This window comes from Morus notabilis, unplaced genomic scaffold (assembly GCF_000414095.1).
Source record: "Morus notabilis unplaced genomic scaffold, ASM41409v2 Scaffold1242, whole genome shotgun sequence".
Taxonomy (NCBI): domain Eukaryota; kingdom Viridiplantae; phylum Streptophyta; class Magnoliopsida; order Rosales; family Moraceae; genus Morus; species Morus notabilis.
The window spans coordinates 233569-253686 of NW_010358947.1; the positions used below are offsets into that span (position 1 = coordinate 233569).

Here is a 20118-nt window from a genome sequence, read left to right on the forward strand (position 1 = left end):
ATACTATATTATATATTATAATTATAATATGTTATATTATATTATATTATATTATATTATATTATTACATTTTATATTTATATTATATTTCTAATAATATAATATAGTATAGTTGTAACATTATAATATAAAATAATCACAATATTATTATTTTATTATATTATATATTATGATTGTATTATAATAATAAATATTATATAAATATAATTATATATATTATGTCCTTATAATTTTATATATATAATGTTAGTTATTAAATGATTATATTAATATGTATGATATTAGTTGTATTAGCATGATGAGTAATTTTGTTAATATGAAAATATTCATATATTATTTCATTACATTTGTAAAAGTATAACTAAATAAATGAATTATCTTTTCTTTCTATTCGATTCTATTACCATTCACATTTCTATTCTGATTACCATCCCCGCACTCCAATCAAACACACCTTAAGGTTTTGGCACAAAACAAAACCGAGCTGCAAAGAGGAGCTCTAAATATAGCGGCAATGCAAAACCCCCCAACGCAAGCTATACCTCACACCCAATTTTATTCGAATTTTTAGATTTTGACTCTCACACTTCCACGTACCACTGTAACAATATTACTAATGATAATAATGTAATTTTACTTTATGAATAAGCCACCAAATTATACTCCATTTTCATTTTCAAATTTGTTTAAATCTCTCTCTTTTCTTTTTTCTATTTTTTTTTTTTCATTTATTTACGTAGTTGGCCTATTGAACTATTCTTCATTTTTCTTATTTTGTTTTTTTTCTTTTCTTTTCTTCCCTTTTCCCCCCCTCTGTGGGCGATCAAGCCCTTTTTACTCGTTTCCGTTTCTCTCCGCTCCTCCACGGAGATCTGGTCACTATTTTCCTGCGTATTTTCCTGAGAAAAATCCGAAGCCTGCAGAGTAAGTTGATTTCTGTTTTCAGAGAACAAATCTCGCGCTTTTCTTTTTATTTGCAGAAATCATGAAGAGAATGAGGGACGACGTGTTCGTTAGCACTCAATTGAAACGCCCTTTCTCGTAAGTCTCTCTGTGCACATCTTCGAAATTGCAATGTTTTGTAGATTTCGCTCTGTTTGATTATGTTATTGATCGTGTTCTCTTTTGCGTATGAAGCCTGATCTCCTTGTAATTTACTTGTTTGTTTGTTTGGCTTTTAAGAGGAGGAGTTGTGATAAAAGTAGAATCTAAATTGAGGAAGAAATGTTGGTTGAAATAGATGAAACTTTGCATCTTTTCTTGTGTATTTAGGGAGGCAAAAAATGAATCTGAGAATAATTCTATGTTATAGTTGGCTTTGTTTAGGGTAAGCTTCTCTAAAGAGCATATGGGGTAATAGTGAAGATTTGTGTGTATGGAATATAGATTAACTGTCGCATTAATAGTGATACTCTGTTGATTTTTAGTTTTATTTGTTTGATGTTTAATGAGTCTATTCTCAATTTTCCGGTGCAAAGCCATGGGCAATCCTCGGTCCCGGGACCAGGAGGAGAAGGGGGAGGAGGAGGAGGTGGTGGAGGGGGTACGGGAGGAGGTGGTTCTCAGAAACTGACAACGAGTGATGCCTTGACCTATCTCAAAGAAGTGAAGGACATGTTTCAAGACCAAAAGGAGAAATATGACATGTTTCTTGAGGTCATGAAAGATTTCAAGGCTGAGAGGTTCACTTCTCCACACCTGTCGAGTTTTCCGTGATAAATGGTTTGTTGCATTTAGTTGTCAAAGGATTCATGCCTGTGTTTTTTCTATTCCAGAACTGATACTGCAGGTGTCATTGCAAGAGTGAAGGAGCTATTCAAAGGCCACACCAACCTAATTTTGGGATTCAACACCTTCTTGCCTAAAGGTTACGAGATAACCATTGATGAGGATGAGGCTCCACCGAAAAAGATAGTAGAGTTTCAGGAAGCTATTAGTTTTGTGAACAAGATAAAGGTTATTAGTCTATTCTTTGAGTTTCAAATGTTCAAAAAAAAAAAAAAAAAAAAAAAAAAGGGAAAGAAAGAAAGTTCAAGTTGCAGTCTTGTTAGTTGTTTAAGAGGTGATCAATATTTTGCAGAAACGATTTCAAAATGATGAACATGTCTATAAGTCATTTCTAGACATATTGAATATGTATAGAAAGGAGCACAAGGACATAAAGGCGGTCTATGACGAGGTAAGAAACTTTAGTTTTTTGTTATTTTGCTTGCATAATATAATAGGACCTTTTCTCTTTCTAAATTATTAATCCTATCATTGTTACCTACTGGTTCAAAGTGGTTTATTTTTTATCTCCAGGTTGCAACTTTATTTCATAAACATCCAGATTTGCTTGATGAATTTACAAGATTTTTACCTGATTCTAATGCAACACCTTCAACACAACACATTCCTTACGGCCGAAATTCACTTCCGCGCTTCAATGAGCGCAGCTCTGTTACACCCAAAATTCATATGGACAAGGTTATTACATTATGTTCAAAGATGTTTTTTTCTCCCTTTTTTCGGGTTGGAAGTTAATGGATTCTTGATGGTGGGAAAATGCATTTCATTCTCAACAGCAACGTCGGCGAGATAGGATTATTCCTTGCAGTGCAGATCGTGATCGTAGTGTTGATCGTCCTGAGCTGGATGATGACAAAGCCATGAAAATGAACAAAGAGCAAAGAAAGCGTGTTGAAAAGGAGACCAAGGAGAGGAGAAATCGTGATCATGACGATCGAGAAATTGAGAACAATAACAATAGGGATTTCAACATCCAACGACTTCCTGACAGAAAGAAATCTGCCAGAAAGGTTGAAGGATTTGGAGGGAATGCTAATAGTGATGACAAAGAAACATTGAAGAGTGAGTTTGTTCGTATCCCTTTTTATACAAGCTTAGCTAAATTGATACAACTAGCTGAAAAAGCATATAAGTTAAGATCTATGTTATTTCCGTACGATCAACAATATGATATTTGATCCGAGGGAATGAAACCCTATCATGTATGAGCTTATTTAGAATTTCTCCTGAAATCTTGAATGTCTCTGGCGACAATGTATTGTGATGTGGAAAAAACTATCATGGAATTTAATTGTTTACTCTGACGAATAGGATTGCTGTTTTGTTTTCTTTTTGTTTTATTTTTTTCCTTACTCTTTTTTTTTTTGTTGGGCGTGGAGACGAGTTATTTACATTCCCTTGAATTACATGTCAGGCATATACAGCCAGGGATTCATTTTCTGTGAGAAAGTTAAAGAGAGGTTATGCAGTCAAGATGACTACCAAGCATTCTTGAAGTGTCTTCATATTTATAGCAATGGAATAATTAAAAGGAATGATTTAAAAAATCTGGTATGTGTTGTATCGTTTCTAGCAATTATCGTAATTTACAGAACGTCCATTATCTTCCTTCACATCTGTGCTATTATCATCAAAGAAAGAAAAATGAACACTTAATTTAGCGAACATAAAATTCCTTAGATGCGCACACACAGAAAAATATAGGCCGTGTTTGGAATTGATCCCGTTTTTATTTTTCACATTTTTCAAGAAAGAAAAAATGAAAACGTTTTTAAAATGGCGTTGGGCGCAATAAAGACAAAAAACAGAAATGAAAATGATTTTTTGGTTTAGTGTAAAATGAGAGAGAAATGAAAAATGACTTTTAGTCGTTTTTTGTTTTTGTTTTCTCCTCTCTCGAGTAGAGAAAAAGAGGCATGGACATTAATGGATTTTTTTATACTGAAAATAATTTCTTAATAAAATTACCAAACGCATTTTCAAAAATCATTTTGGAACGAGTTCCAAACGCGCCCATAGATTTTTCTGGTTGATTGCATTTTGGAGAACTAGTTTGAATATTTACTCATTTTTATGGGTCTTCGCTCCGCTGCTTCAGGTGGCTGATTTATTGGGAAAGTTTCCAGACCTTATGGAGGAGTTTACTGATTTCTTAGAACGTTGCGAGAATATCGGTAACTTCGTAGCATTAGTTGAAGTTTCTTTTTCTTTTTTTTTTTTTCTGTCTTGGTTCCATATCTATATGTCTTACTGGTCTATTTTTGCAGATGGATTTCTTGCGGGTGTTATGAGTAAAAGTATGTTTATTTTCCTTCTAGTTCTTTCATAAAATCTTCATGTATATTATATGTATGTGGAGGAGCAATTCATTTTTCTGTGCCAACAAATATCAGCTGCTACATGATTCCTCTGGGAATCTTAAGTCTTCGTTTGTAATTTGTGAACTTAAATGGCACTATTTCTTGATGCAGAGTCAATATCCAGTGATGGTCACTCAACCAAACCAGTGAGGGTAGAGGATAAAGAAAAGGAGCAAAAGCGTGATGTGGAGGGAAGCAAAGAAAAAGAAAGATGCAGGGAAAAGTATATGGGAAAATCCATTCAGGAGCTTGACCTCTCTGATTGCAAAAGGAGTACTCCAAGTTATCGCCTTCTGCCAGATGACGTAAGCAACTTCTTCCCCCCTCCCCCCTCCTTTCCTTTCCTTTTTTTTTTTTTTCCTTTTTTGTTTTGTTTGTTTTTTTAAAATTATGGATGATGGTACATACAGTTCTTGATATGTTGTAGTCAGCAGATCCAGGATTTGTAATGAAGTGTAACTTGTTGGTACTTGTCACTTTTCAGTATCCAATACCTTCCGTAAGCCAGAGATCAGAGCTCGGCACTCAAGTTTTGAATGACCACTGGGTATCTGTGACCTCAGGACGTGAGGACTATTCCTTTAAACATATGCGCAGAAATCAGTACGAGGAATGTTTGTTCAGATGCGAAGATGATAGGTAAAATTCTGCAAATAGTTTTGCTGTTCTCCTCAGTGACATGGTATTTTAAAATGGTGTATTTCTTTGGTATTACTTTTCCCTGATGTTTATGCTTGTGTAGTAAAATTATCTAAGTTCAGAAAGTAAGTATTAGCTTTCAATATAGTTCTTCTCGTATATGATATTTTCCTTGATAATGCATTACTGATTGTTTACAATCCTAAATTTTGTTCCATTTCTTCCTTGGACTCCTGTTGGGCCTCTGGGCTTTAGGAAAAAACTTTACAGCTGTCTTTGTTGCTTCTCTGACAACATTAAATTTTAGGTTTGAACTGGACATGTTGTTAGAGTCTGTGACCTCCACTGCTAAGCGAGCAGAAGAATTGTTGAACAGCATAAATGTAGCCAATGTGGAAAATCCAATTCGTATTGAAGACCACTTTACTGGTTTGTTTCTTTCAGCTGACCATGAAGCAAGAATATTTCCTAAAATTGGTCTCTGTTATCTGAGGCTAGCGGCTTGTTCTCCGACTGATTTGGCCTTCCCAACTTTTTGTCTTAGCAGCTCTAAATTTAAGGTGCATAGAACGTTTATATGGTGACCATGGTCTTGATGTGATGGACATATTGCGTAAAAATCCAGCTCTGGCGTTACCTGTCATATTAACGCGCCTGAAGCAGAAGCAAGAGGAATGGACAAAATGTCGTTCAGATTTTAACAAGGTTTGGGCTGAAATATACGCGAAAAACCACTATAAATCACTTGATCAACGAAGCTTCTACTTCAAGCAACAAGATTCAAAGAACTTGAGCAGTAAATGTAAGTTCAACTTGGTTTATGATGGTAATGTTAGTTTTAAAATAATAGTGGTGGCTATTGTCGCATTGGCTATCCTATTAATTGTCGTTATTAAAAATTGCAGCTTTAGTGGGCGAGATCAAGGAAATTAAAGAGCAAAAACAGAAAGAGGATGATTTTCTTCTCGCACTTGTTGCTGGAAACAGACAATTTATCAGTCCTCATCTGGAATATGAATACTCAGATCTCAGCATTTACGAAGACATGTACAAACTTGTCGAATATTCATGTGAAGAAATCTGCTCAACAAAAGAACAGTTAAACAAAGTCATGAAACTCTATACTGCCTTCTTGGAACCAATTTTGGGCGTTCTTTCTCAACTTCATTGTTTAAAGGTCACTGAAGATGTTAAGGAAGTTCGGAGTGGTGCTTCAAATTGTAGTGCATCAAGCATAGGAGAGAGTGATGAAAGTCCAGGTGGTGATGCTACTGTCATAAGTTTCGGAAAACAAAAATCTGTGCAGGGTGAAGACGGCAGTACTTTACTAGAATCCCTAAGTATTTGTAGGACTGGTTTAGCAACTGGTGATACCTCAACTAAAGAAGATTGTTCTGTTGATGTGGGTCGTGTCTGCAGAGAAGAACCAATTTGTGATACTCATCAACTTGAGAAAGACCAGAAAAATGAAGTTGCAAGTGACAACGCTTGTGGGTCCAATAAACATGTCACCTCCATTGACCGAGTTGCTAATTCGAATGCATCATCGGCAAATGGAGCAGAAAATGGTCATGATAGAACCAGCCTGGAAGCAGCGCCAGGTTCTCTCTCTCTCTCTCTCTAATAAATTTGTTTTCTCTTGCTGATTGTTGCTGAGACTATTTTCTTGCTTCTGCGCATTTGTCTTTGTTTTTCATTTCAAGGTTTTGGTGCAATTCTGTCCAGACCCGATGACAATGTTGGTACCGTACCTTCAGCAGAGGTACGAGTTTGGAATGTTGCAAGCATTAAGCCTTTTTTTTTTTTTTTTTTTTTTGGGCCTTCAGTAGAGTAGTACACCAATTGATCTATGGATCACTCATTCCCCCTTTTTTCCCTTTGTGGGTTTTTAAGGATGTGTTTTATTAACTTTTTGTGTATTTCTTGCATATTTCAGGAGGGTGATGTTGCAAAATCCGCTCCGTTGGCAAATGGCGTTTTTAGAGAAGGTAGCAAACTAAGCAGCTCTCATGAAGAATCTGTAGAGGCCTCCAAAGTTGAAAAGGAGGAGGGCGAGTTGTCACCTAATGGTGACTTTGAGGAGGATAACTTTGTCTCTGGAGATGTTGGGATGCAGAGTATGGCCAAGGCAAAACATCCTGTTGAATGTAGGCAGTATCAATCTGGAAGTGGTGAAGAGTTGTGTGGTCAACAAGCTGGAGTGGAAAATGATTCAGATGCTGATGATGAAAACAGTGAAGATGTTTCCGAGGCTGGTGAAGATGTCTCGGGCAGCGAGTCTGCAGGTGATGAGTGCTCCAGGGAAGGGCATGGAGAGGAGGATGTTGATCATGATGAGGTTGATGGTAAGGCTGAGAGCGAAGGAGAGGCTGAGGGGACAACCGACGCACGTTTAGTGCCATTACCAGAGCGTTTTCTTTCATCCGTGAAGCCTCTAGCAAAACATGTGCCAGCGATTTTAGTTGAGCAAAAGAAAGGATGTCGGGTCTTCTATGGAAATGATGATTTCTATGTGCTTTTTAGACTCCACCAAGTAAAGAAACATAGTCCTCTATTTTTCTTTTATTTTGGTTTTGTACGTGTTCACTTATTCCCTGAGCTCAATGCATAACTTTTGAATTTACCAGATTCTATATGAAAGGATTCTGTCCGCAAAAGTGAATTCAACATCTGGTGGAGAAATGAAATGGAGAACTTCAAGGGATGCAAGTTCTCCAGATCCATATGGCAGGTATTTCACTACTGCTTTCTTACTCTATATATTATAACTGGCTGATACAATTTTATTTAGAGGTATTGTTCACATTTATGCAGATTTATGAGTGCGCTCTACAATTTGCTTGATGGATCTTCTGATAATGCAAAGTTTGAGGATGAATGTCGAGCTATCATAGGAAACCAATCATATGTGTTATTTACATTGGACAAAGTGATATATAAGTTGGTCAAACAGGTATGCCAACTTTAATTTCTCTCTTCCTTATCAAATAAATAAAACTTTAAGTTCTCTCTTCTTTAACTTTCTTTTGCCAGAATTCTATGTGTAAATGATAGTTTTTTCTTACAGCTTCAAACAGTGGTAACTGATGAGATGGACAATAAGCTTCTTCAATTATATGAGAGTGAAAAATCCCGGAAAGCTGGTATGGGAGATACAGTGTATTATGAAAATGCACGTGTCCTTCTGCATGAGGAGAATATTTATAGATTGGAATGTGTGAGTTCTTTGAACTTGTTTTTCTTTTCTTCTCACTCTCGCTGAGAAACCGTCTTCGTTCTTCCCACCTTTCAGGTAGTTTTCACTGTTTATAATTTTTTTACTTTATTCCTTTTTTGATTTTTCTCTACCTTCACTTTTTAGTCTGCCCCCTCCCGGTTATCCATCCAGCTGATGCACAATGTGAATGAGAAACCTGAGGTCTTTGCAGTTTCAATGGAACCCAATTTTTCTGATTATCTAAACAATGATCTTCTGTCAGTCTTTCCTGGAAAAAAGGAGCCACATGGACTTACCCTAAAGAGGTAATAACTTTATATTTCAAAGTAAGTATTATTTTGATATTATTAACTAAAGGGCAGGTACCATTGAACGTTTAGATTATCTTTTACATTGTTCATTTAATACCTCTTTTCTCTACTAGAAGGGTTCTCAATTACATGCATTTGATTTTTGTACTATTTGACTTTTTACTCATTTTGAATTACTATTCCCTCCAATTCCCATTCCCTCCCATGCAGATTGTGCAAAAACAAATCCATTTTATGTGGCTGATATTTGCTTGAAGTTTAGCATTATTGACAGAATATAGTTACTTTTGGATACACCTTTGATGTATAACCATGTTTATGGAGCCCAAAAGAAATACAATGTATTTTATTGTCGTGTTTACCTTTTCCTTCTCTAGATTGCAAATTTAAGGTAAAAGATTTTGTGAATTGTTGCTTATTTTTCGGTATTTGTTTCTCTGTATCATATCTGCAGAAACAAACGCAGATTTGCATCTTTAGACGAGTCCTCAGCAGTCTCCACTGCCTTGGAAGGTGTCCAATTAGTCAATGGTTTGGAGTGTAAGATCACTTGCAGTTCATCCAAGGTAGGGCTCTCTCTCTCTCTCTCTCTCTCTCTCTCTCTCTCTCTCTCTCTCTCTCTCTCTCTCTCTCTGATAAGAAATGCTACTTTATTAATGCAAAGAGAGAATTTAACATCTAAAAAATTTATAGGATACCTTTTAGGGAAAACTAAACGGAAAGGGGAAAAAGGAATAAAGGTCAATTAGACGACAAATGTTTCTAGCTTAGAACAACAAAAGAAGTAATACTTTAATTCCTTAGCCGTAGAGGCTCAAAAATGAGGCTAGAAAATATATTTTCCCCATAAAACACAACTCGTTGATTGTCTTTTATTTTATTTGTCGATTATTTTTATTTTTTTGGTAAAATTCCATTGCTCATGTGAAAACATCAACATTGTTGCAATAACATTTTGCAACAAACCAACTCAATGAATTGTCTCTGGGAGGGGAAGCCTTACTACACAAGGGTGAAGTGCCTCATAGGACTGTTTATCAGTCAGAGGATACCTCAGCCCTCAGCTGGGCTCATTGAATATATCAACTTATTAAATACTTCTTTCTATGAAAAAATAAGTGAGCGTGGGGTGTTGGTGGAGGATGAAAATGGAATTCTTAAAAAGGCTATTCTTCCAATTATGGAACCATCTATTATGCAATCGATTGAAAGACCTCCTCACTTGTCGCTAGCAAATCGACAGCTTTGCAATCTTTCCTGGAGTTTTATTCGGTCCCATGACCTAATTCTGATGATAGATCTTTGATTCTTCTCAATTTGGGGAAACCAAGGTTGAGAGATGCGTATCAGGCCCACCGGCCACCAATCTCTTATGTGCTCGGTTGTCCCTATTTCAGTTCTCAATTATCAAGCAGAAGTTTCACGGATCAGGCCTTCATGATATTTAATAAGTTGATATATTCAATGAGCCCAGCTGAGGGCTGAGGTATCCTCTGACTGATACCTTTCTATGAAAAAATAAGTGAGCGTGGGGTGTTGGTGGAGGATGAAAATGGAATTCTTAAAAAGGCTATTCTTCCAATTATGGAACCATCTATTATGCAATCGATTGAAAGACCTCCTCACTTGTCGCTAGCAAATCGACAGCTTTGCAATCTTTCCCGGAGTTTTATTCGGTCCCATGACCTAATTCTGATGATAGATCTTTGATTCTTCTCAATTTGGGGAAACCAAGGTTGAGAGATGCGTATCAGGCCCACCGGCCACCAATCTCTTATGTGCTCGGTTGTCCCTATTTCAGTTCTCAATTATCAAGCAGAAGTTTCACGGATCAGGCCTTCATGATGGCTATTGGTTCTAGTGTTGACAACATGTGGAGCATATGGAGTATGACCAACCTATGTCTGTTATGCCCGTGACTGTTTCCAAAGGTAGCTCAGAACCTTTTTTTTGTTGGTTCAAAGGGAAAAGCAGAGGTATTGGTTCACCAGTGTATATGCACTTAAAAGAAAATTGTGGGAAGGATAGCTTAGGGAACTATTGTGGCAAGAAATATGCTGGATGAGATGGCATTAGCAACATGCAGAAAAGTAGTTCGTATCTTGTTTGATGTGGATAAGTTGGCTGATGTAAATGACGAACAGGTGGAGCGGAGCCAAGAAGTGGCTTGCTGTATCAATAATCGTGCTCATCGCTAACTGTCAGAGCCTCACGCGAACCTCGACAATGCACAACCTAACGACTCAATATTGAATTACCAGTCAGATCGTATTGTTTTTTCACTGATAGGATCCTTCTAAGGCATAGAATCTTGTGGTGGCGGCTGATTTGTGATACCCTCTCCCTAGTTCATGCAGTTCTGAACGCTAGGTTTGCATTACCTGCATTTCAGTGTCCTTTTTGTGGTTGTCTCTGAAACCTCTATTCATATTATGCTTCTTTGCCCTGCTGCTAGGTCTTTGTGGTTTGCTTGTGGTTGGACACCTGAAATTTTCCATTCGTCCTCCTTCATCGATGTTCTGGACTTTGCTTTGAATACAGGGAGAGATGTAGATTTTTATTTGTTCTTCTCCACTATTTTTTACTTTATTTGGCGCGCTAGAGATGATTTTATCGATATAGTTCCTCTGATGAGTACAGCAGAACTTTGATTTGCTCTCCAAATCTTTGGTGTAGCACCCTCCTCCTTTAGGCTGGCTTAGGATTGAAGGTTAATCTCATAAATAGTCTCCGAGCTTTACTCTCAATCCCACTTTGGTCTTTGATAGGATAAATTCACCAATTTCACTGGATTTCATTTCTTTCAACTTATGATTTTTACAATGTCTCACTTTGGTCCTTAATCTATTGCTCTGTTTCCCTCCTTTAGCTAGTTGTTAAATATTTGACGGAGTCTTGCATGAGCTCCCCATGTGCCGGTGTTAGTGAGGGTGAAGTGGTAATTTCGTGATCGTTACATGTCCATGATGTTAAACTATCAGTGCACTCTTTTGTTTAGCTAATTAAAACGTCACAAAAACAAAAGTTAATTTCCACTAATAGTTCTTAAACTTTAGTTTTCTCTTTCCAACTTTTGTCCCTAATAACTTGTGAAAGAGGTCCATGGGCTTTTACATCAAACTTCATCATCTAACAAACATATTAGAATAAACGTGTCAGACGTTTAACTTTTGGCGCTGTGGTTGTGTTTTCTTTGTTTTTTCGTCCTGTTGCCTTCTTCGTTTGTTAATTGTTAATGATGTATCTTTTCTTTTCATAAAATAATAATAATAAATCATGCATGGACATATATATATATATATATTTTTTTTTTTTTTCATTTGATCATGGGTATTATTATAATGTGGCAGATGTCCTACATAATGGACACAGAAGATTTCTTCTTCCGGCCGAGGAAGAGATCAAAATCATTGGGAGATCGATCTTCACATGATGATCAAAGGGTACAACGGTTTCACAAATTCATGTCGCACTCTCAGTAACTTAACACGCCTAATTCTGAGACAACAAATCCCAAGTTACACACAGACGGACACGAGACCGCGTCAGCGTAAGTATATTATGGAGCAAAAATTTGTCTTTCTTTCACATTTTATATAGTACAACTACAAGTACATGGAGATTACATAACTCATGCCTTTTCATTTTACATATTTAGATGCCAGTTCCATGAAAAACAACCTACTAAGGGTTGCTTCATATGGATGGCCTATAAGCTATTGTTTCTGTATATAAGGATCTGTATGATATTTTTGCAGAAAGGTATTTATTTGATCTCTAATTGTTATTTTTATACCTGCCTTCATAAGAACTTTGGTCTCATCAGATTAAACTCCACATACTGAAACAGGGTTAAGTTTGACATGTGTTACCAAACTATCTGGCAGTGACGCATGGGATAGTGTTGAAATTTTGGTTAGCGATTATTGTATTTTTGATAATATGATATGTATTTTCCGCTTTTGGAGAAAACTAGTTTAGATATGTGCGATGCACATGTTGAGTTGTAATTAAAATTTTTATAACGTAGAATACAAATATCAATATACAAGGAAAAAAATAAGAAAAATTTTACTTGAAAATTCAAGAAGAGTATATAACTATATATTATCAAGCTGTAGCAAACATATTCTAGTGATAATTTCTCACCCGACTCAACTATAAAATATAGAATTTGAGTCCTCCACACTCAATATATATATATATATATATATATAAAAGAAGAATATATGTTAATAGTAGTTTTAGTCAAAAGGTTACATCTAATCATAGAAATACATGAAACATTCTAAATTTTAAGGTAACAAATTAAATAAAAAAATAAAGGACTTGAAACCTAAAAAGGAAAAGGGAAAGAAAAAGCAAAGCACTTAAAACTCCGCGTTTTTTACTATCATAGAATGGACATAAATTATGAAATGACAAAAAATAATAATAATAATAATAAGAAAAAAATAATAGAGTTGAAACCTTAAAATGAAGAAATCAAGCAACTTCTTAGAGGTTCTAGATTGAAGTCAGTTTCCACTCTCGTTTAACAATAGGTCTGGAAGTCCTGTTTGAGCACATGAAAAACTTAAAATCTTAGTATCTTACATGTAGTAAACTGTAAGTTACTCGGGAAAAAAAGTAATCTGTATTTTAATTCTGTTACAAACAATATGGTCACTTGGTGATTTTTTTTTTTTTTTTTTGGCTCAGGACTTGGCGAACTTGTGTTGATTGATCGTTGAAAGCGAGTAAAAATGTTTTTACTTATAGTCTATAGCGTTTTATTAAGTCGTGGGATATAGTTGTGACAAAGTATGATTTCAATAGTTTTTAAGGCATTTACACTATTCTTGAATGCATCCGGTTTAATGAGACATAGAAGTCATACCATCACATTCACCATAAATTTCCTATTTGTACGGAGCAAATATTCAAATTCAAATGAATACGTAGGAACGAGTTATAGATCTAACGAGCATTAGTTTATAGGCTTTGTTGTGGCTAAGCAATAGTAGTAGTAGTCGTCGTAGTATAAAAGGAAAACGAGGGAACAAGTTTTTGGGCATGGAAGGAAGAAATAGAAGCGAACTGAGCGCAACCAAACAAGGGTTTTTCGGCCTCGTTTGCTTCGCGAATTTGAGTTTTTAATTCGAGCTGAGATGTGACATTTTTTAAGAGCTTTTAACTGTAACAAAAAAAATTAGATATGATATTTTCTGAGAATTTTTAACTATAAGACGCTAAAACTGAAAATTTGAATTGGTAAAATGAACTAGGCTCTAATATTCTTTGCAACTCTCTCTCTACGCGCGCGCGCGCACACATATTCAATCAGTAACTTTTGGTGTTCTTTAACGTTTGTTTGGTTGGAGCCATGACATGGGCGTGGCAGAACTCCAAGCCGCAGCCTTTTAATGTCCTGTATCTTGTGAGGATTTAAACATGACAGACTGGAGTTTTCGCCCGCGCTCGATCGGCTTTGCCCTTTCTGCCATGTAAGAATTCTCGAGGCAGACGCACGTTGTCCAGGCTGCAGTAAGCAATATGATTGTGTAAATGGCGATATATGCTAGCTTCAATGGAGGTCATGAATTTTAGAGTAGCTCTATCTTTGAGTTCCAGGTCCAAAGAGATCCTATGTGTAGGAAATCCTCTCTCTCATCTCTCAGCCGCGATTAATTACTTGCGTTTTAAGAGGAAGTATTTTTTTTTTAATTATTTATAGGCTGGGGTTTAATTTTATTTCCATTCTTAATTGTGTAGTGTCATTTTCATTATGGCTTTAACAAAAAGTTCTATGCACTATTTCCGGACGTCCCATCACAAACTCTTGGATGGTGGATATAGTAGACGACCCATTGCATCTCTCTTGTTGACGTAGACAGAGTTTGAAACGCAAAAGCAAAAGAAAAAACAATCTAAAACTTGTTTTGCATATATTGAAATAAATATGTACACACACTTTTCTTGCATAAGACTATGTATTGTATTGTGTACGTAGCACGTGGTCATATGACGATGGATTACTAGGAGGCATAATAATTATTTAATTCATAAATTATCCGAGTTCAAAGCACGTGGTCACAAGTCTTTCAAACAAAGTATGCACGTAACTGAATCGTCGACCCTAGTCCAACTCCCCATAAGCTTTTTCCACACAAAATTAATAATCAAAATACTATAGTTGTTAGAATTAATTATTTAGATTTACATTACTATTTATATTGTAATACAAAATATATAATAATATTGACGAAAGCATTAGGAAAGTTCGAAAAGACCAACACATTCAAATTTGCGACATGCCACTGCCAGAATCAGAAAACGCGTTCTGTCAGACGCGTTGGCGTTCTCTCTCTCTCTCTCGCTCTAGTCTTGCTTTCTGACTATTTCAACATTTGTGTCCTTATTCTTTCTCAGTCCAATACCAAGAAAAACCTCAAAAATTCTTTTCTTTGCGTTTCAGTTTCGCAAACCCCATCAATTAATATTCTATCGTCGCCATCTCAAGATCCGATCTCTCGCAGTCACAGAATGCTCATTTCAAGAACATCGCTCTTTGCAGTGGTACTCCTCTTCCTAGTTTCTGATCTGCTTCTCTTTCCCACCAATGTTGAAGCCCGATCATTTCCCAACGAAGTCAAGTACAGAGGTTATGGAATAAACGACAATCTTCTTGAGGTTTCCATGCAATTTTCCGAGGCCCCAGAATACAGAAACGGATTCCATTGTCCAGTTTTGGGCAAAAACGGCATGTCTTTGGTTCGTAACCCTTCAGCTGTTCACATGGCAATGACCATTGATTCAGAGTACTTGAGGGGCTCCATAGCTTCAATCCACTCAGTTCTCAGACACACTTCTTGCCCAGAGAATCTCTTCTTTCACTTCATTGCCTCCGATGCCGATGCCGATTCCGATTCGATAAGCCTTGCTCGGACTCTTCAAGCCACCTTCCCTTCACTGAGGTTCAAAGTTTACATCTTCAGGGAAAGTATAGTCAAAAGTCAAATATCGTCTTCAATCCGCCAAGCTCTCGACAACCCCTTAAACTACGCGAGGAGCTATTTAGCCAATTTGCTCGAGCCCTGCGTTGCAAGAGTGATCTATCTCGACTCTGATACCATATTGGTCGACGACATACAGAAGCTATGGGGTGTAACGCTAAGGGGGTCAAGAGTGATTGCAGCTCCCGAGTATTGTCATGCAGATTTTGACAAGTACTTCACGGATGAATTCTGGTCAGACGGCGAGCTTCGTGGGGTTTTCTCCGAAAAGATTGATGATAATAAAAAGCCATGCTATTTCAACACGGGTGTGATGGTGATGGATTTGGAGAGGTGGAGAGAAGGAGATTACACGAGAGAGATAGAGAAATGGATGGGAATTCAGAAGCAGAGGAGGATTTATGAGCTGGGTTCTCTGCCTCCTTTCTTGTTGGTGTTTGGTGGAGATGTTGAGGCAATTGACCATCGGTGGAACCAACATGGGCTTGGTGGTGACAATGTGTCGAACAGTTGTAGAAGTTTGCATCCTGGTCCTGTGAGCTTGTTGCATTGGAGTGGCAAAGGGAAGCCATGGGTGAGGCTTGACTCCCAAGTGCCTTGCCCAGTTGATTGGTTGTGGAAGCCTTATGATCTTTACAAGCCCCAGTATCACGATCTAAAACGACAATAAGAAGGATTTTGCTTTTTTCTTTTTCAATTCTTGAGGTTTTTTTTTTTTTTTTTTTTTTTTTTTTTTTTTTTTTTTTCTATTATTCAATTCATTTTTGTATATATTAAGAGGAGAGATCCCTGCACAGTGATTTTTTTTTTTTTTTTTATTTTTTGGGTTTTTTTTTTTTTTTTTTTCTATTATTCAATTCATTTTTGTATATATTAAGAGGAGAGATCCCTGCACAGTGATTTTTTTTTTTTTTTTTATTTTTTGGGTTTTTTTTTTTTTTTTTTTCTATTATTCAATTCATTTTTGTATATATTAAGAGGAGAGATCCCTGCACAGTGATTTTTTTTTTTTTTTTTATTTTTTGGGTTTTTTTTTTTTTTTTTTTCTATTATTCAATTCATTTTTGTATATATTAAGAGGAGAGATCACTGCACAGTGATTTTTTTTTTTTTTTTATATTTTATCGATTCTTGTTTTTCTTACATGTTTGTCAATTGAGTATAGACAAGGCTGGCACACGGTTTTGGACATCATAGCCCATAATTCTATTATTGCAAATTTATTTATTTATTGTTTCTTTTTCTCTCTTTTTTTTCTTGGAAAAGAGAGGGGGAAAGGTGGGAAGAAAACCTCTGAATGTAAGACGGAATACCAAAATTACAATTGTTATATTAATCAGTTATTTGAGTAGTATAAAATAAATATTCATTTTACAAAAATACTATCTAGTTTAACCTTTAAAAATTTCTTTGCATTGAGATAATCGGAAGAGTCAAACATTAACATTAATGGTAATTGTAGGCAAAAGAGCTTTATCGATATGACATTTGAAAAAAAAATGATTATTTCATTAATCTATTTTCTAAATATGTTTGGTAGAATTGCTTCCTTTTTTCCAGTCAAACATAAAAATAACTTGAATTGTCAGTCCATTCCACATTTCGTCAACCATAGCATGCTCTAACTTCTTTCACAATAGTTTACATCAAATGCATAGGTTTCTCATATTTTAACCTCAAAATATGCAACAACAGAGATTTAACATCATACTAAGAAACTATAACTACAACAGCCATAAGATTTAGGTTTCGGTATGCTTAGTGAACGGCATTCAAAATGTCATTTTAGGACAATGAAGTAAACTCGAATGTTTCACTTTAGATTAAAAAGAAATATATAGCAATATAAATAAGCATTGGCATGGATACAAAAAAGAAGAAAAAGGAGAAAAGGGTGTAGAATATACAAGTTTCCCACTCTCTCTTCTCTCTCTCTTTACAACAATCCAACAACGCAACTCAAGTGTAATCTGTTCTCCAAGCCTCTTAAATGATGACCCAATAGCATACACCTGCCAACAGGAAAACGAGACTTAGTGCCCAAAGGAATCCATTGGTTAGAACAATTAAGGAAGTGACCACATGTGTGTGAACGTGAACCATGTGCAAGTTTCTTTATAAATGAGAACATTCCATACGCGTAACTTGTTCAAAAGAACTCTATTTAGGAAGAGAGAGAAAAAGGAAAGACGAGAAGCAAGCCATTTATGAATAAGAGTGGCAGAATTCTAACCAGAAAAGCAGCTTCGCTAGGTAATCACGTGAGGTGCCTATGGTGTTGCAAGATTCATCATTGACAACAGGGAAGTTTTCTCTGTTCCCTGGGACAGACTCTCCCATAAAATTTGCTTCACCATCATCTTTGAAGAATCTCTGCGATGTGTTTTGAACAAGCTGGTGAATTATTTCCTCTACCTCTATCGAGGATGGCTTGGACAGTTCTGTCACCTGTTGAAACAAATCAAGTACCCCAGTATCAATATAGCTACAGTTTACGAGAGGGGCAAGGCCACCTACTGGGGAGATGAATACTGAAAAGTATTAACATTCTTCTTCTTCTTCTTCTTTCGTGGCTGAAATGGAAATACTGCTTTAATGAAGAGAGTTTAGACTATTACCATATTAGAATCTAATGACCGTAGATAATCCAACAGATCATTCCTATGTTCTCTGCTAAATTCTATTCGTGAATTTTCCTGCTTTCGAGCATTCAGTTCCTGAAAAAATGTACACCAGTCAGTTTGGACATGGCATTCCAAGAAGCTTGTAATATAAATGTAATGATAATCTTGACGGCAAGTTGTGTCAAAATCTTATAAAACTCAGTAAATAAGTTTGTGACAACAAATTAGAAAAGGCTAATCTAACACCACCTCACACAAAACTAATTGAGAGCTCAAGCCGAGCAACCATGAGCGCCGTGGGTGGCAACGACAAGAAACCAAGAAGCATTGAAAAGTTTTCTCCTCAAACTGCTTGACAAAAGTTAATAACTGAACAAGAAAAATTTTTCGACACCTCAAATTGTTCCATGGCTAGAAAAGTACGACTAAAACTACATCAATTTTGATTTTATCCCAGAAAATTTGAGTATTATGACGAATATTTAGTAACAAAATAGTTTCTAAGCTACTTTCATTCAAGAACTCCTGAGAATTAAGGGTTCAAAGAAGCAATATGCAGAATCAAAAGACCAAACATTCATAAAAGAGTTGCGACAATGTAATTCAGCCATTTGAATCTACAACACATTTGTACGCAAGTCAAAAGGAAATTATGCAACTCAAATAATAGCATTGAACATTGTTACAAAACTCAAATCACAAAAAGCAAACATGGGTAATGTAGAGTCTTGTATAGGAGGGTGGGACGACTGAAAATGCTTTCATTTACTTAATAAACCAAAAGCCTCAAAACCTGTCAATTACCAATTTTGGGGTCTTGTCTAGCATATATGAATAGTTGAATACTCATAAAACATTATTGCTATCTCGTTAATGAGCTAACATTACATAGGGCGATATGCTTAAATCTCATATCATTTAGAAATGGTCCACCTTTCACCAAAGCATGTTTCAAGCAAAACACAACCTCTTCAAATTGTATTGGACAATTTCTTTTCTTTTCTTCCTTTTTTTTTTTTGTTTGGAGGGAATTGTATTGTATTAGACAATTTCCTTGCTTAAATTTCATATTCAATGCAGTTTCTACAGTTAAGTAGCTTCAACGAAAAGAGTGCAGCAAGTACAAAAAGCCTTACTCACCTCCTTGACGACGGATAACTCTGATTGCAACCGTTGAATATAGTTCAAAGCTTCAGGAGATAGGTTCCCGAAAACCTGAGGACTTGTTGTCTCTAACTCTTCGATACTCGTTTCGAAACCTCTTTCACTGTCCTTATCCTCAATTTCCTGCCCTTCGGAAGCTCCCTGCTTCTTCGACCGATTCAAGTTCTCCGAATTCTCCATCGGAATATCAAAATTCCTCATCAAAGATATTCGGTACTCCGCGTTCCACAGTGTATACCTAATTCCAAAACCAATCCAATCAAATCAGTACCAATCCACACACACTTTCAATTATGATGTGAAACTTCATTCCCTTATCGAATTGAAGGTAGAAATCTAATTCGGGGACTGAAATTGTTACCCGGTAATGATCGAAGACCCTAGAAGGCGATCGAGAGGGCCTTTAGAAACGTTAACCGTCACGGCGAACTGATCGGACGGGAGCAAACCTAGCATGGTTGAGATCGTCTGCTTCATCGAGTCCTTGGCTGAATCAGAAACGCCCTTGGAGATAACCGCCGTGTCCAATGGCTCTATCCGCTTGAGCATATTGGCGATTACCGAGAAGCCGCGGTCAAAGCTGGACCTCCTCGTCGAAACGAACTCGTCGGAGACTCCGCCGCCGTCCACGCCGGAGATAAGGCAAAAAACCTTAGCCTTCGCGAAACGATGCCGCTGCAAGAACGGAAACGCAGTTCTCGTTAGGCGATGCGGTGGTGGAGGTGGTTGGGGAGGTTGGCGAGGCCTGAGAGATAGGTCCGTGAAGCGAGAGAGAACGAAAGCTCGAGCTGTGGCCGCCATTAAAGAAGATGAAGAAGAACGGAGCTGAGCGCAAGAGCTCTCTCTCTCTCTCTCTCTCTTCTCGCTTTTTCTCTCTCTTATTTGTGTGTTTGAGATTGTGCCACTTCGGGGGGTCGATCCCACGGCTTCGGCGAACCTTTTTCTTACCCTCACCCTTGGAGCCCACCAAAAATTCGGTTCGTTCCTGTAACTGGCATGTCTTATTACTGTATTACCCCT

The 20118-nt window shown here is 36.7% G+C and overlaps 3 protein-coding genes across 4 annotated transcripts; 2 read left to right on the top strand and 1 right to left on the bottom strand.

Moving 5' to 3' along the window:
- The first annotated feature begins 804 nt into the window (after positions 1 to 804).
- LOC21393796 (paired amphipathic helix protein Sin3-like 2) lies at positions 805 to 12110 on the top strand. Of its 2 annotated transcripts, none has more exons than XM_024162727.1 (22): positions 805 to 1041; positions 1479 to 1682; positions 1776 to 1956; positions 2081 to 2179; positions 2302 to 2466; positions 2565 to 2850; positions 3203 to 3339; positions 3887 to 3962; positions 4056 to 4085; positions 4260 to 4453; positions 4633 to 4787; positions 5095 to 5216; positions 5332 to 5589; positions 5693 to 6388; positions 6491 to 6549; positions 6724 to 7320; positions 7415 to 7518; positions 7602 to 7740; positions 7855 to 8004; positions 8149 to 8309; positions 8770 to 8881; positions 11666 to 12110. In XM_024162727.1, the coding sequence occupies exons 1-22, from the start codon at positions 986 to 988 to the stop codon at positions 11795 to 11797; spliced, it is 4113 nt and encodes a 1370-aa protein (XP_024018495.1). In that variant the 5' UTR covers positions 805 to 985; the 3' UTR covers positions 11798 to 12110. The 2 variants fall into 2 exon arrangements, with proteins under 2 accessions (XP_024018495.1, XP_024018496.1); XM_024162728.1 differs by having other exon boundaries at positions 5335 to 5589.
- A 2588-nt stretch (positions 12111 to 14698) lies between these two features.
- On the top strand, positions 14699 to 16040 carry LOC21393797 (probable galacturonosyltransferase-like 10). Its single transcript, XM_010093639.2, has one exon. It carries the CDS (start codon positions 14841 to 14843, stop codon positions 15978 to 15980), a length of 1140 nt encoding a protein of 379 aa, XP_010091941.1. The 5' UTR covers positions 14699 to 14840; the 3' UTR covers positions 15981 to 16040.
- A 1069-nt stretch (positions 16041 to 17109) lies between these two features.
- LOC21393798 lies at positions 17110 to 20024 on the bottom strand. The gene is made up of 5 exons (XM_010093640.2): positions 19460 to 20024; positions 19075 to 19336; positions 17929 to 18027; positions 17544 to 17758; positions 17110 to 17322 (listed from the first exon to the last, which is right to left on the bottom strand). The coding sequence occupies exons 1-5, from the start codon at positions 19897 to 19899 to the stop codon at positions 17247 to 17249; spliced, it is 1092 nt and encodes a 363-aa protein (XP_010091942.1). The 5' UTR covers positions 19900 to 20024; the 3' UTR covers positions 17110 to 17246.
- Between the last annotated feature and the right edge of the window lie 94 nt (positions 20025 to 20118).